Below are 14,761 nucleotides of genomic sequence, written 5' to 3' on the forward strand. Positions count from 1 at the left end.
TTTCTGTCATTTCCTGAGAATTTCCGACAAGGCTTTCTAAATCAATCACATTATCTTCGTCCTCAATTACAATCACCCTTGTCAGTCTCTCCTTTAACCAATCTGGAATGGTAGATCTTGTTTCTCTAACTTGTATCTCCTTAAGCAATGTTTCTTCTTCTCTGAGAGGAGATGTCACTTCGTTATCATTCTTGTCTTCATGTAGCTCATTGACTTGGAGAGATTGGTTTGATGAGCGTTGAGTTGCCTGTCCTTCTTCCTGTTTATCGTTCTGTACCATTGATTCCATAGACTCCTCCATTTCAAGTGTCCTCTTCTCTTGTCGAGAAGATGTGCCGGATGAACGATCTCGGTTGGCCTCTTGCTTCTTCTTGGAGGATTTTCTTTTCTCAGGTCTCTCTTTTCTCTTTGAGCCTCTGGGATGGGGATTGCCTTCACTTGCGCTTCGGAGGTTGCCTTCGCTTGCGCTCTTGGTATTAAGATTACCTTCACTTACACTTGCTCCACCTTTAGCTGGTCTTTCCTCCAAAGTAAAAGTCATAGATATGCCTTGCTCTCTCAACTTCTGATGCTGCACATCAACCCATCTGCGAGTACAAGACAAAATTGGAGCCATCAAAGCATCTAGATCCACAATCTCGGGTTCATTCCAATCTAGCCTCACTGATTTGCTTTCTCGATCATAAGATGATTGAAGATGTCTGCCACTGTCCTGAGCTTGGTCGGCCACTCTGTAAATTTTGCATTTCCTGATGAAGTCCAAAGGTAATCTGGAATGCATTTTCCTTTTCACTTCAAGATCATCTGAGAGATTCATCATAAAGTCCTCTATCTGAAACTCATGCTTATATTTTCTTCCGACTGTCTCCTCTATATGCCCATAAGGATCAAAACTCTCTCTCAAGGCAAAGAATGAAAATGAATATAAAGCTAACTCCTTCTCTGCATCGTCCATGGCTAGAGCATTAGGACATACCTCAACTGAATTTCCTAGTATGATAGGCACAGGAACTCCATTTCCATGTCTGTGTCTGAATGCCTTCACATAAGCTGCCAACTGTCTTGTTACCTCAAGTAACACTATTCTGTCTGTCGGATATCTTGGCAACATGTAGGGAGGTGAAGGACATCCATGAACTCTAATATATGTAAACTTCTGGAATTGGATAAACCATGCACCGTACCTCTTTACAAGCTCTTGTGCATCTTGAGATAGCCGATTGTGAATCCCGCCTTGCAATGTCCTAGTGATGTTCATCGTGAAGGTATCATTGACTAACTTGTAGTTGCTTCCTGGAGGATGATGCAAGTGAACATAGGAATCACGAACTCTGACTTCCCCAGGTCCTCTTCCGATCACTCCTTTGTGAGGTAGTCCTGCGTACTCAAAGCTCCTGACCAAGGCATATATGATGTATGAACTCATGTGGAAAGACTTGGTAGCCTTCAATCTCCTTAACTGTACGTCCAAGCAATGGCTAATCATTCTAGCCCAATGGATTGTTCCTTTTCCCTGAACTATCACTTGGATGAAGTAGAACATCCACTTCTCGAAATAGAAGGCTTGAGGGGCTCCTGTGACTTGGTTGAGTAGTGTTATCAAATCTCTGTACTCCTCCTGGAAATCGATCCTATGTGGTGTATTCGGAATCTTGCTCAGGCGAGGACGACTCTTGAGTAACCAGTTCTTATTGATGATGCTTAGGCAAGTGTCTGGATCATCTTCGTACATGGACCTGGCTCCTTCTATGCTTTTGTAGATCATATCTCTGTGCTCTGGCAGATGAAAAGCCTCACTTATAGCCTCCTCTGAAAGGTAAGCCAAAGTGTTCCCTTCCTTGGACACAATTGATCTGGACTGTGGATCATAATGGCGAGCACACTCGATCATCAACTCATGGCACTGGATTGCTGGAGGGAAACCGGCCGCCTTAATGATGCCACTTTCAATTATCCTCCTGGCGACAGGTGATGGCTTGCCAATGTAAGGGACCTCTCGAAACTTCTTCGTACTGAAGTTCCCCAAGTTATTATCTCCAATGTTGCTCCACTTCGACACGATCTTGGTCTCCAACTCTTCGTTCTTTTGATCTTCCTTCATGAGGGCTGGACGACTGGTGGATGCTCCCGCCTTCGGGGTCGCCATCGTAACACCTACACAACATTTCATAATAAGTAATAGATTTTGCAATGTATAAACATAGATTAGATTAGAGATTGAATTTAGGAAACTTCATGATAAGTCTTTGAGTTATCATTTCCTAAATTCGATTGAGCTACAGGAAATTCAAAATTTCAAAATTCAAAATTTAAGATCAATATTCAAAATTCAAGACAAGGGAAGACTTCGCCATACCTCACTTAAGAGCTAACTCTAAAAATGCAAAATAAGGAAATCGCCTAGGCAAAAATCGAAATTTGAAGTATCAATGCGATCCTCCTCTAGCAAAGGCGCCTTCCTTGTCAACTTCGCCAACTTTTGGGGTCTTCCAACGCCTTGAAGGCAAATTCGCTCCACTTGAACACAAACCAAGTTCGCACCCCCCTTTGAATGGAAATTTCGCACCTCTCCTTGATGAAATTCGCACTTTGTAATTGTCTTCTCCAAATCGCATGCAAAGGATGATTAAATGATGATTTAAAATGTCATATCACACCCCCTTTATATAAGCGCTTACCTCCTTAATCCCCCATAGGCCGACTTTTGGAAATAGGCAAATAATAAATAAATTTCAAATAAAAATGGAGGCCGACTTTGTAAAATATAGAAAATAAAACCCAAGCGCTCCAATTTTATTTATTTAATTAATTAATTAAAATGCCTTTGTAATTAATTGTTTCGATTTTTAAAAAAGGCAAAATTAATTATTAAATGCCTTGTGCGCACCCATTAAATGCCAATTTTAATTAAAAATATCAAGGTTTATCGAAATTTAGCATTTAATGAATTTCAAAATTTATTGGCGCTAAACACGTGAGAGATAAAGGATACAAACCATATCGCTCTGGTCCCTGGGAGAGGGACAGGAGCGATTTAGCATTTTGCTCTTTGGTCTTCGCCTCTTTAATCACCAATTTAAGTAACAACTTTATTCATTCATTCCACGCATAGTTTACTTGTCCTTTACAAGGCAAATTTGATGTTCAAGTGAATATCGCCCTGGTCCCTTGGTGAGGGACAGGAGCGAACTTTGAATTCTAGCTCAAATTTGTCATCTTTTAACCTCAACTCCTTGTTCATCACCTTTCAAATGACATTTCGGATCTTGTGTAACCTTGCTTTGATGTGATCTAGGAAGAAAAATGATTGATTTTATGAATATCGCCCTGGTCCTTGACTGAGGGACAGGAGTGAACTTGCCTCTTTGCTCAAGTTAGTCACTTTTTGACGTTTGGTTCCTTGCTTATCATCTTCCCAAAGACATTTTCGACCTTGTGCGACCTTGCCTTGACATGGTTTTTGAAAGAAATGACCAGTCTAGTGAATATCGCCCTGGTCCTTGACTGAAGGACAGGAGCGAACTTTAGTCTATGGTGCAAATCCTTCATCATATTGATATCAAATTGTCTTCAAGGCGTAAAATGATGTTCTTTATTCCTTCTTGAGCGTTTGAAATGGAAGTGATACCTCAAAATTAAGCACATTTGCATATTTCGCTCTGGTCCCTGACTGAGGGACAGGAGCGAACTTGTGTAATTTCATCACTTTTCATGGTCCTAGCAACATTGTTTCTCTTCGAGACATTTCCAATATCATTGCCGCCTTGTACCTTGGCTTGGAGTGGTTTAAACTTGGAAGGGAATACTAGATAGCCTTGATTTCGCCCTGGTCCTTGACTGAAGGACAGGAGCGAATTTGCACTTATAAGCTCAATCATTCTTTGCCAACGTTCAAATTTGTCTTCAACGGATTCATTATGCTCCCCCTCATCCATCTTTGACATGAAACTTGCTTTAACTTGGAGGGAAATTTGTTTTGAGAAGAAATCGCTCTGGTCCCTTGGAGAGGGACAGGAGCGCCTAGGCAAATATGGGCTTCATTTGGTGTCTTGCAATCTTCAAATGATCTCCAATAGATTCGTTATGCCTCCTTTTACTTGCCTCGAACTTAAAAACTCATTTCACTTCGCCAAAAACTTGTCTTGTGGAGGAATCGCTCTGGTCCCTGAGAGAGGGACGGGAGTTACCATTAAAATTCGCCCTCGTCCCTGGCAGAGGGACAGGAGCGATTTTGCTTCTAGGGCCAATTTTCTCCTTCGAGGTACAATCAAATTATATTCAATGAGTAAAATGTACCTCCCTTGTTCTTCTCAAATCGCGAAATCGTTCAAATCTTTCAAGGACAAGGCAATTTTGGATTTCAAGCTCCGGTTCTTCAGTGAGGGACAGGAGCGATTTTTGTCCTTGAGGGCAAAAGTTCAACTTTTATTGCAAACGATTCAATCCTGGTGCTCTATCATGTTGATTTCACCTTCCATTACGTCCTTGATGCTTCAATTTGATCAAAATGAGGTCAAAATGGTCTAAGTGAGTCATTTCGCCCTGGTCCTTGACTGAAGGACAGGAGCAATTTGGCCTTAAACTTAAAAAATTTGCCATTTTGAGTCTCAAAAAATCTTCAAAACTTTCAATTTGCGTTCAACTACATCTCCTGGCGACCCTGCACAAGACAAATGAAATAAACTAATAATCAAGATGCATAAAATATCATTTTCGCCCTGGTCCCTAGCTGAGGGACAGGAGCGATTTTACCTCCATAGGCCAAAATATCAAGATTTTAGGACCTCAGTCACTTCACAAGGTAAAATTAGGCCATTTCCAATGCCTGGGATCAATTATCAAAATTTCCAAAATTTGGCCAAAATCACTCAAACAAAATTTCAAAACTCCATCATCAACACTTAGGCAAAATTTGGACTTGCATTCAAAAATCTGACTGAACCTAGACAAACTCACCTGACCCCTGACAATTCACCCTACTTCAAAATTGCATCTTACGAGAGGAAGCTCAACAATTACTCAAAATTGGACTGGACTCAGGCTTAAAAACATCGAAACGGAAAACCTAAGGCTTAACCCTAATCCAGACGACTGACTCACCTACTCAAAACCCTAAAAGCAGAGAGAGAAACAGGCAAAACCGAGCAAAAAGAGGGGGTCCCCATTTTAATGGGGCGATGTGTGAAATGGTCACAACAGGTCTATACCCTCAAGGCTTATGGGTCGCTAATCCCCACCCTATTGCTTGGATTTAGACTGCCCGTCTTTGGAACATCTCATCCCCATCTTCTTAAATACTGACAGTATTAACATGATTTAGACTATAAGTACACTAACTTCTCATGTATAATAAATATATATGAAATTAAGTATGATTGTCGTACATATTGCAGTCTATATTAGTATTACTATTAAATTCTGCATAACAACATTATCAGGCTTCGTATATTAAGCACACATATTCAACACATCCCCATGCATACCACCAAGAACAAAGATGCTACTGCCTGTAACTTAATACTAGTTCTGATCTGATCCAATGCATGGTGATGTTGCTGGATGCTTTGATTCCTTTCCTTTATATCTCTCAATGTGAGGGAGAGGTCACACCTCTTCATCATGCACGCCCTTTGGAAAAAGTCACACCCTTTCACCATTAGCACCTTTTGAAAGAGTGCAACTCTACATTATTTCTGCCCTTTGAAAGGGACATAACCTTTCATAATCAGGTTTGCACTTCTTATTTAAATCAGATGTGCACTTCTTATTTCCAAATTCTTCCCCCCTCAAATGAGTTTCTCTTCTCCCTTTTATATCTCACGTTTGAGGGAGTCACATCCTATCATTTCATGCCTTTTGACCTTTCATTAGCTTTAATCAAATTTTAATTATATTTAATTATATTCTTTTATATTTTAATTTTAATTTTTATATTTATTCTTTTGTATTTTAATTTTTTTATTATTTATTATTAAATTATATTTCAAAGTAGGGACATTACGATGTTTGCCTATGGATGCCGACTTTCGGGGTTTTGGAGTCCTTTTTCAACTTAATAAAAATCGCGACCTTCCCCTTAGTTAAAACTTCGGGCTTTTGAGAGCTTTTGAAAACTTTAAAATTTAACACTCACGCCCTTTATAGCAAATTTCGGAGATTGAGGGGGTTTGAAAATTTTAAAATTTTAACACTTACCAAAAATCGCGATTTCCTTAGCTCAACTTCGGCGATTTTAACTTAGACATAAACTTTAAACATTTCACACTTTACCCTTCTAATGGAAATTTCGGAGTTTAGGTGATTTGGTGGCCTACGCAAACTTTAAAAGTTTCGCAATTTACGCCTTATTGGCGAATTTCGGGGTTTGGATGGCCTTTTCAAATTCAAAGATTTAGCCCATTTTGCAAACTTCTAAAGCATTGCGATTTTTGCCATAGTTACCGAACTTCGGCATTTTGGGAGGTTTTGCCAACTTTAAAATATTTTGCACTTTACCCATTTATGGCGAATTTCAGGATTTTGGAGCATTTTGCAAACTTTTGACACTACTAACACTTTTCTTCTTTTCAATCTCCCTTTTGCAAAAATCGGCACTTTGGGTCCTTTTGCGACCTTTAGACGTTTCATCATTTTGGGAATTTTGCAAGCTTCTGCCATTCCTTACCTAACTTAGGCAATTTTACAAGTTTAAGTGATCTCTTGGAATTTCAACGCCTGAGCGTTAAACTTGTTGGAACCCTAAATTTTGCAATTTTTAGAATTCCAGATTCCAAGACAAGGAACAAGAAAAATTCTAAATATATATATATAAACATATATATTTACATTGAATAGGTACAAGTAATATGTTTTAAATTTGTTGCACAATATGAAACCATAACATAAACACAATAATGGGCATAAAAAATGGATTGTGAAGCACCAAAGGGGGTATTTACATCATTTAAAGACCATTTATCCATTATATACCCATAAAATAGCCTTAAAACACCTCTAATATGCCTAAACAACTTGTAAAGTGACTAAGGCAATTTCGGGATTTGGAATTATTTTTATTTAAAAGGGGGGTGTCTTTTCACCCAAAGGGGTATGAAAACCATTTAACCACATATATATGTGTGATGTAAAATGTAAAGAGGGGAGAATAGAGATACAAGAGGTGGAGGCAATTTTGTACTTTTAAACTTTTTATCAAAAATAACCAGTTGCATTTTCTTTCTCATATGTGTTGAGAGTTAACATATTTTCAGAAGGCAGTTGCTTGTGATATTATCTAAAGGAGATAAGGTTATTTGTGTTCTTCCAGTGAAATTTTGTGTTTCATATTGTAGATTTGGATCAAAAAAGATTTACTTGTGAATTGTAATTGTTCCCTGTATTTCTTCCTTGGATGGTCTCTTAAAGTTAGGGTTAAATTCATTCAAGCGGTTTACAATATAGACATTGAAGTAGAGCTCATAAGAAACAATAACTGACAGACTCGTCGAGAGGGGGTGGGTTTAAAAACTGTCTCATAAGTTTACACAATAAGTCCTGAAGAAATATAAGACTCTGTAGCCCAAATAAGAGGAAAGGCACTGATCATTTGTAAACAAACCCTTTAACCATACCAATCACCCTTTACTTTTAAGCATTAGGATTAGTAGAGTAGGTATAGTAGGTAATTTAGCCAAAGTGTAACATATATACTTTTGTAAGATACATAGATCAATACACACATCTGAAATCAGTTTGTTTAAGAAACTTATGCCATTCTGAGACTAGGAGATATCAGATTAAGACACTAAATCTGCTATAAAAAGCATTAGTTGAAGGAACAACTAGTGAGTAGGTATACCCACCTAGGTCCTGCAGAGCCTAAAGTGAGAGAATTAGTAACCAAATAGGTTCACTCTATAAGTTGGCCAAGTCAATTGGAGGGTTTGATCATAGGAGTTGGCATTTCCTTAGAACCTATCCAATCTATTGATTTGAGACCCAACAAAACTCACCTTGCGGAGTCCTAGGCTTCCACTCATGACATCATCATCTCTTGGACTGATTACGGGCACACTCAAAAAAGGACGTGAGACACCCTGCGCATAACTCAACAAGGCGAAGGTGAAAAGACCACAAAAGAGGGGGACCCTGTCGGTGACAGGGAGCATGTGCAACGCACAACAGGTTGCTCCCAACCTCAACGTATTGATCACTAGGCTCATTAATGCTATCTTCTTGCAACTGAATCCCTTCATCATCGGATAATGTTGTAATACACTCTCCTTTTGTTCTTCTATACTCTTCAACTACAAGACACACACTCCACATTTTATCTGTGAAGCATTCAACTGGTGATTTTGGCAATCCAAACTGGTACTTGATTTGATTGATAGCCTTCTGACATAACGAGCAAGTAAATTCGAAATGAGGTGCGTTGTGAATCCTACATCGCCAATGTAGCAATATACTCTCTAAGCATAATTACTTATCAAGACTTGATTGATTTTCAATCAACCCTCTAAATCTTGTAAATTCGTCGTTACATTGTGGAGCATTGAAATTATCTGGTTCTACCAGAGTTCCAAGACTCCGTGAGTTCAGCCCAAACTTTGCAAGTTCAGAGCCAGGTGAGCTCTGGACTCGAACTTAGCCTAGGGTCGAACTTTGTCGTGCCTAGTTAGAATAAAAAGAAAAAAAAAGTTATCGTGCCCAATTATAATAAAAAGAAAAAAAAAGTTAAGTGTTTTCACCTGACCAAAAGGTCATTATATTTGCCCCTCTACCTTGAAAGCTCATTTTTATTGTTTGCAAACACAAGGATGAGAGAAAAAGAGGCATTTGAGCAAAAATATAGATGCATTGAAGAGCAGACCAGAAAATCGATTGAAGAGAGGAGGTAGCGATTGCTGATTTTTTGTGCAAGTTAGTAGTTTGCATTCACGCATTTAAAGGAGTTAAAGGAGGAGATTGATCCACATGCAGAGTGGAACACTGAGGTTGATGATCCTGTCTTTAGAGATGGAGACTTCGAATGTCATGTCCCCCTAATAAACATTAAAAAGGGAAGTATAAAATGTATTAATTATTTTATATAAATTTTCCTCTCCATTTATATAAATAATTAAATATAAATAATTAAATACCTGCAATAATATCTTTAATTTTATTTATCACCGTAACTAGTCCTAACTAGTACGGGATTCCTAACCAAATTGTGATAATAAAAGGATGGTAACATCCGAGAGGAAGGCAGGCAATTTTATAAAATAAAATCTGGAGACGTGAAGGTCATCTTTCTGTTTGGCGGACTGCAAATAGATTTCAAGCTCCTTTCGTCAGTGAAGACTGACCTATTAGAGGCAATTCGATCGATGGATAGCAATCTGGTGGAAGTCGTGCGGGTATGTTATCGTGGATTGCTGTGAGAACATAATACAATCTTCATAATTTCTTAAGACATATCGGGTGCGGATATAGACACGGAGACCAAAGCACACCTTCAAATTCCTTAGGAATGTATCGGGCATGATCGAAGATTGCAGGGATGGTAATCTTCATATTTTATATAATCAATTAAGGAGTGCTCGGAGACCAGGGAATTTATCAATGCTTGTAATAGGGTGTACGTCTTGGACGAGGAGACAGAGAATACGAACATCACGTATTGACAGACATAATGCCGATATCGGGAATGTGAACCAGTGAGAAGTCAAGTATTTTATAGCAACATTTCGTGAAGGATGGCGATCAAGTCACAATGACTGATGCGGGAGACTATAATCATCTTACAAAAACCGTGGACCAACCTTGGCAGAATCCGTAAGACTTAACAAAGACACTTCGGAGGGAAGCAGTGGTACGGTTCAGAACAAAGGTCTCACACACGGATAGCCAGGGAGCGAACGTTGACGTTACCAGGGGATCACAGCCAGCAAGTTGGCATTGATGTCATCGCAATTTAGAAGGTGCACACTGAAAACTTAACTACCTGATAATTATAAAGACTGTTAATCTCATTGTGTTGAATAACAAGTTTAGGGGTTGAATTGATACTGTAAGAGTAAATTTAAGAATTTCATATGCGTGACAAGAATCAACTGGCAAAACTATACAGTATTCTACTGTATAAACTGATCATACACATTGTCTGGGATCTTTTTCGGCATAATCTGGATATATGCATTATGTGTAATAAATGTTTAATAAGGAATTTTACATGGAATGGGTTGATCATGTGGATTGAGAGGCAGAGGTAGTAGTGATGGCAGAGGAGGAGGCTAGAGCACAAAGAGACCCATTGGAGGACCCTGAGGATGATGTGGATGTAATTGAGGCTGAGCCTAAGACACAGATAGATATCATGACTGCAGAATCATCCAGGACCTATCTTAGGCACACACGTAGGAGGGTTGCGGGGTCAAGTGGTCACTGATATTGGCTCCCCTGAGCCTTAGACTTCTAGGCTCTAGCTTTTATTTTGATATATGTTTTGAACTTTTGATGCCATGGATTTCATATTCCATGAATTTTGTAGACATTTGACACTATTTGTATTTCTAATGTAAATTTATTTCCTTCAGCTAAAGCCTAAAATTTGCATTTATACTTATGTGATCAATGTAAACTTGTGTATGTGTTCAAACTTCAAAGTAGCTTCTATTTGATGAGATTTTTGTTTCTCTAAGGTTTATTTATTAAAGGATGCATGAAACAAGTTTGTAATGTCCCCTTACATTAATACTCAAGAATAAGGGAACAATTAACTTGGAAATCAATTGCAAGGGACTTCTTTCTTATCAAACCCCAAATTTCTTATGAATCTTGATAATCAATGCCCACTAGAATGATAATTGGTACCCACCATTTGCAAGAATAATATAACTTATAATATGTTTATATAATACGTATTACTAATTGATAAGATAGATTATCACTGCTATCTCTGATATAACACTTAGATGTATGCCGAGATGATCTTATATCGGATCTACTATGACAATGCAAGGATGATCTCTGATCAGCAAGGGGGGAAGTTTACTTTTCTGTTTCTGATATGACAATGTAAACTATGTTGCTTGGTTTGCTGTTTCTAATTAAGACTGTTAATGTTTGTAATGGTGTATCATATTGGTCTGATAAGACCTTCAATCTATGAATGCTTGCCTGGTATGTATGATAATGTATGATTCTATACGATCTTCAGATATGGATGGTTGCCTATTTTATCTTGTGACTTGTAGCAAATCTGATAGGTGCTGTGTCTGATATATTTCACTGGTAAATGTGCATCCCAAAAGCCAAAGGCTGCTTGCTCCAGGTCGGAGAATTCACAAAGGATGCATAAGAAATAAAGATGTCCGACGATCCCCCTAGGAACGAGTTTCGATTCTCCTTAAATGTCTTTGATATGGAACAGTTGCACCCCTTTGTTTGGGAATAGTCATGTCTTTCCCTTGATCGTATCTCTTCATAAATAATTGTTATTGTCTACTTGCACCCTAATACGAATATTAGTTATTAATTGCTGATTTAAATGTCTTAACCAATACTTGTCTGATAAGGATGTCTTAATCTCATTTGATCGGATTTTCTTAATATATTATCAATGTCAATGTCTTCTTGATTATTGCTGACTAATAGTGGTGCTGATCGCTGATTGAATGTCACTGCAGACATAGTATCGATGTTTTGCCCTATCCTTTGATATGGAATATCGAATGAATACTCGATCATAATCATATTGCGATAATATAGATCCACTTACTGACCCTTATCGAATCCCTTGACCATCTTCGTTGGGACCATCACACAATGATAACAATCATCAGTCTATTTTACTCATTATCTTTCCTTCGTATGACAGCCGATATGGATGCATACATGAACGGTGGATAAGAGATCTTTATGTATCATGATCATAGCTTCAGTTTGTTGTATGCTCTTAATGCCTTTACTCCTTGATTACAAGAATGTGGATATCATCTCCAATTTCTTGTTTTCATTATTGTATCTTATTTTCCATGTTTTGCTTGGATTCTTGTGAAGCCTTATGGAATAAGACGATTTCCATCATGTCTTCATGAACTTTGTCTCCATGGGGAATCTCTCGAAGTTGAATGATCTCAGTGGGTAATGCTTATGGGAACTAATCTTAGTTTGGGGGCGGGACATTACAAAGTTTTAAATCCTTAAAATTAATTGAATTTCTTGGGTTTTTCAATTTGCGGAGTCTTGGCCAAGTTTTTGCCGAGTCCGGGCACTGAGTCTGAGTCCGAGTAAAAAATGAGCTTTCCGAGTCTGAGCCAAGTTCGAGTCTTGTAACACTGGGTTCTACAAACATCTTGGGCTTTAGCTATATCCCCCAAAAATATTTTTCCTTGTAGTGTTGACTCCACTCTTGACAAAAATGTCAAGCAGTGTAACTCGTCATGTTCAGTTGTCTTCTGGATTCTACACTTTCTTGTCATTGCAAATTCAAATAAACTACATGGGTGTAGCTGTGTATTCAAAGTCCACCAAAATTAAAGAATATCAACTTGTTGCCCATCTTGGAATTGCTATGCCTCCATTGAGAAATCCTTTTTTGATTTTCTGATTTTTAAAAATTTTTTTTGGCTTTTAAAAAATTTCACTTTTTTTGGATTTTCCAACTTTTCTACTTTTTTTAGACTTTTTGAAATAAGAGAGATCTAGCAAATCTCAAATGTAGCTTGGAATCTCCTATTGGTTCCAGTCTAACTAAGGTTGATTTGAACATGAACTGCTTCCCTTCTTGTGCAAGTCCAGTTGTTGATCTAGCGTTCTCACCTTCCCTCTTGTGATAATTTTGTTGAGCGTATGATGAGTCTCCACTGATTCTCCACTGAATTGATAAGCTTTATTGTTCACAAGTTCAATTGTTCGTATGTTCAAGTGCTCGTGTTCGGGACCTCCTTCTAGCGCCAATTCTGTTGATGTGTTTTTTAGGACACCTCAAACACAAAATAAAATTTAAGTATTATCCCCTCTTGAACAAAGAAACCTCACATGCTAAATAATATGATCAAGTGAGACAAATCCAAGGTTTACAATGCAAACAATCGACTTAATGCTCAGTATAGACTTAGTGATGTATGATGTGATATTGCTGGAATCACAAGGGGACTTACGTTTATGAACACCACTGGAATGTGGAACTAACTGATTGACTTGAAAAAATAAAGGACAAAAGTGATAAAGGGTTGAGAGATCTAATCTAATCCTAAAAACAATAATAATAAAGGATGATGCTTTCATAGACGGATTCCATAACCATGCTTTGCTTCGCCATACAAGAACAACTACACAAAAACTGATGCAATCTCCAAAGGATAACGAAGGATTTTCATATTGTAGACATTCATCAAATACCCAAGACTGGTGCAATTCAAATGAAGATCCACAATTAAACTTGTGCTTAAGGAGGTTTTAAAAAAGTATAGACAATAAATACCATATTTCTTCTAGGCTGGTTCCACATATTATTGAGTATATATTGCTTTCACTGTTTCTTTGGTTACCATATTGAGACTGTGATATTTAGAAATTGTGACATTTTTTAAAACATTTGAGTACAAATCATATTTCTTCTTTCCTAGCATATAGCTAAATGTAAACTTATACATTTTTAAAACATACGAGTGCAAATCATATTTCTTCTTTCGTAGCATATGGCTAAATGCAAAATTATCATTTTTTTGGTTTCATGCGGAGCGTACAATCTAACTCAATAATACTACTTGATGCAGCAGGTTAACAGAAAAAGGTGCTTTGTTATATTGATAGCACTATTTTCAATTTATGTCAATTCCAATCTCATCCAAGCTACTCCTGAAGGTCTGAATTAATTCTTTACTTAATTTAACTTAGTCTGGATTATTTAAATCCTTGTGTTCAAATATGTATCCATTGACTTTCACAATATTTTTTTTTCATTTTTTTCATTCTTATGCTATCTACTGTTACTTAGATTAAGTTACTGTTAATTATTGAAATTATTGCATTCTAATATCTTATATGTATCCTTTCGCTGTCAAAATTTATTTATTTTCAATTTGGGTTATTATAAGGCTATCTACTGTCACAATTTATTTATTTTCCTTGAAGTTATTATTAGTACATCTCGTTGATTCTTGAGTGTGATTTGAGTCCAAAGATCTGCATCTTTGTTTTTAAATAGAAATGGATCGATTAGACATCACTGTCACTTGCAATGATTCAGAAGTAATTGACTCACATCTTTTCCCAGAAATTTCTACTAAAACGGACAACTGTAAAAGTGCTGCTCAGCCATTTTTTGATGTAAATTGCTTCAACAGCCCAGTTTTTCTAAACTTTAACTAGTCTAAAGAATTACAAATTCTGAGGGCAAGTTTGATATTGCAAGTTACTCAAGTTGACCTGATGAGATGTATTTTAGTAATTCATTTATTTGATACTGCATATTAAATATTTTTTCTTCTGCCAGGGGATGCACTCCAAACAATAAAAGAAATGCTTCATGCAGAAGTAAACTGGATAGGGAATAATCCCTGCCAAGGTTGGGAAGGTGTGAATTGCTCCGATAATCATGTAGTTGACTTGTGAGTTCATCTTATCAACATCTATTATCAATTTGTATCTTCTAATTTTCTTTTACTCTAAAATAAAAATATTATAGTGTTACACGAAGCTCCCATGACAGTAGGATGTGGAGACACATTACCAGAATGTTTAAAATCTTAGAAAGAAAGAAATATTATTAATGTCCATGAATGACCAAGAA

General features: G+C 37.3%; 1 protein-coding gene across 10 annotated transcripts in view; it reads left to right on the forward strand.

Moving 5' to 3' along the window:
* Positions 1–14,761, forward strand: part of LOC131067594 (probable LRR receptor-like serine/threonine-protein kinase At1g06840) — a 287,435-nt gene that overhangs the window by 52,049 nt on the left and 220,625 nt on the right. For 7 of the 10 annotated variants that reach the window (XM_058002693.2, XM_058002709.2, XM_058002727.2 and 4 more), the window contains 2 exons: positions 13,746–13,833; positions 14,465–14,579. In XM_058002693.2, the coding sequence (XP_057858676.2) occupies positions 13,746–13,833; positions 14,465–14,579 (203 nt within the window). The remainder of the gene's footprint in view (positions 1–13,745; positions 13,834–14,464; positions 14,580–14,761) is intronic. The other 3 variants (XM_058002674.2, XM_058002688.2, XM_058002718.2) reach the window with 2 other exon arrangements.

The sequence above is a fragment of the Cryptomeria japonica genome, chromosome 5, assembly GCF_030272615.1.
Source record: "Cryptomeria japonica chromosome 5, Sugi_1.0, whole genome shotgun sequence".
Classification (NCBI taxonomy): domain Eukaryota; kingdom Viridiplantae; phylum Streptophyta; class Pinopsida; order Cupressales; family Cupressaceae; genus Cryptomeria; species Cryptomeria japonica.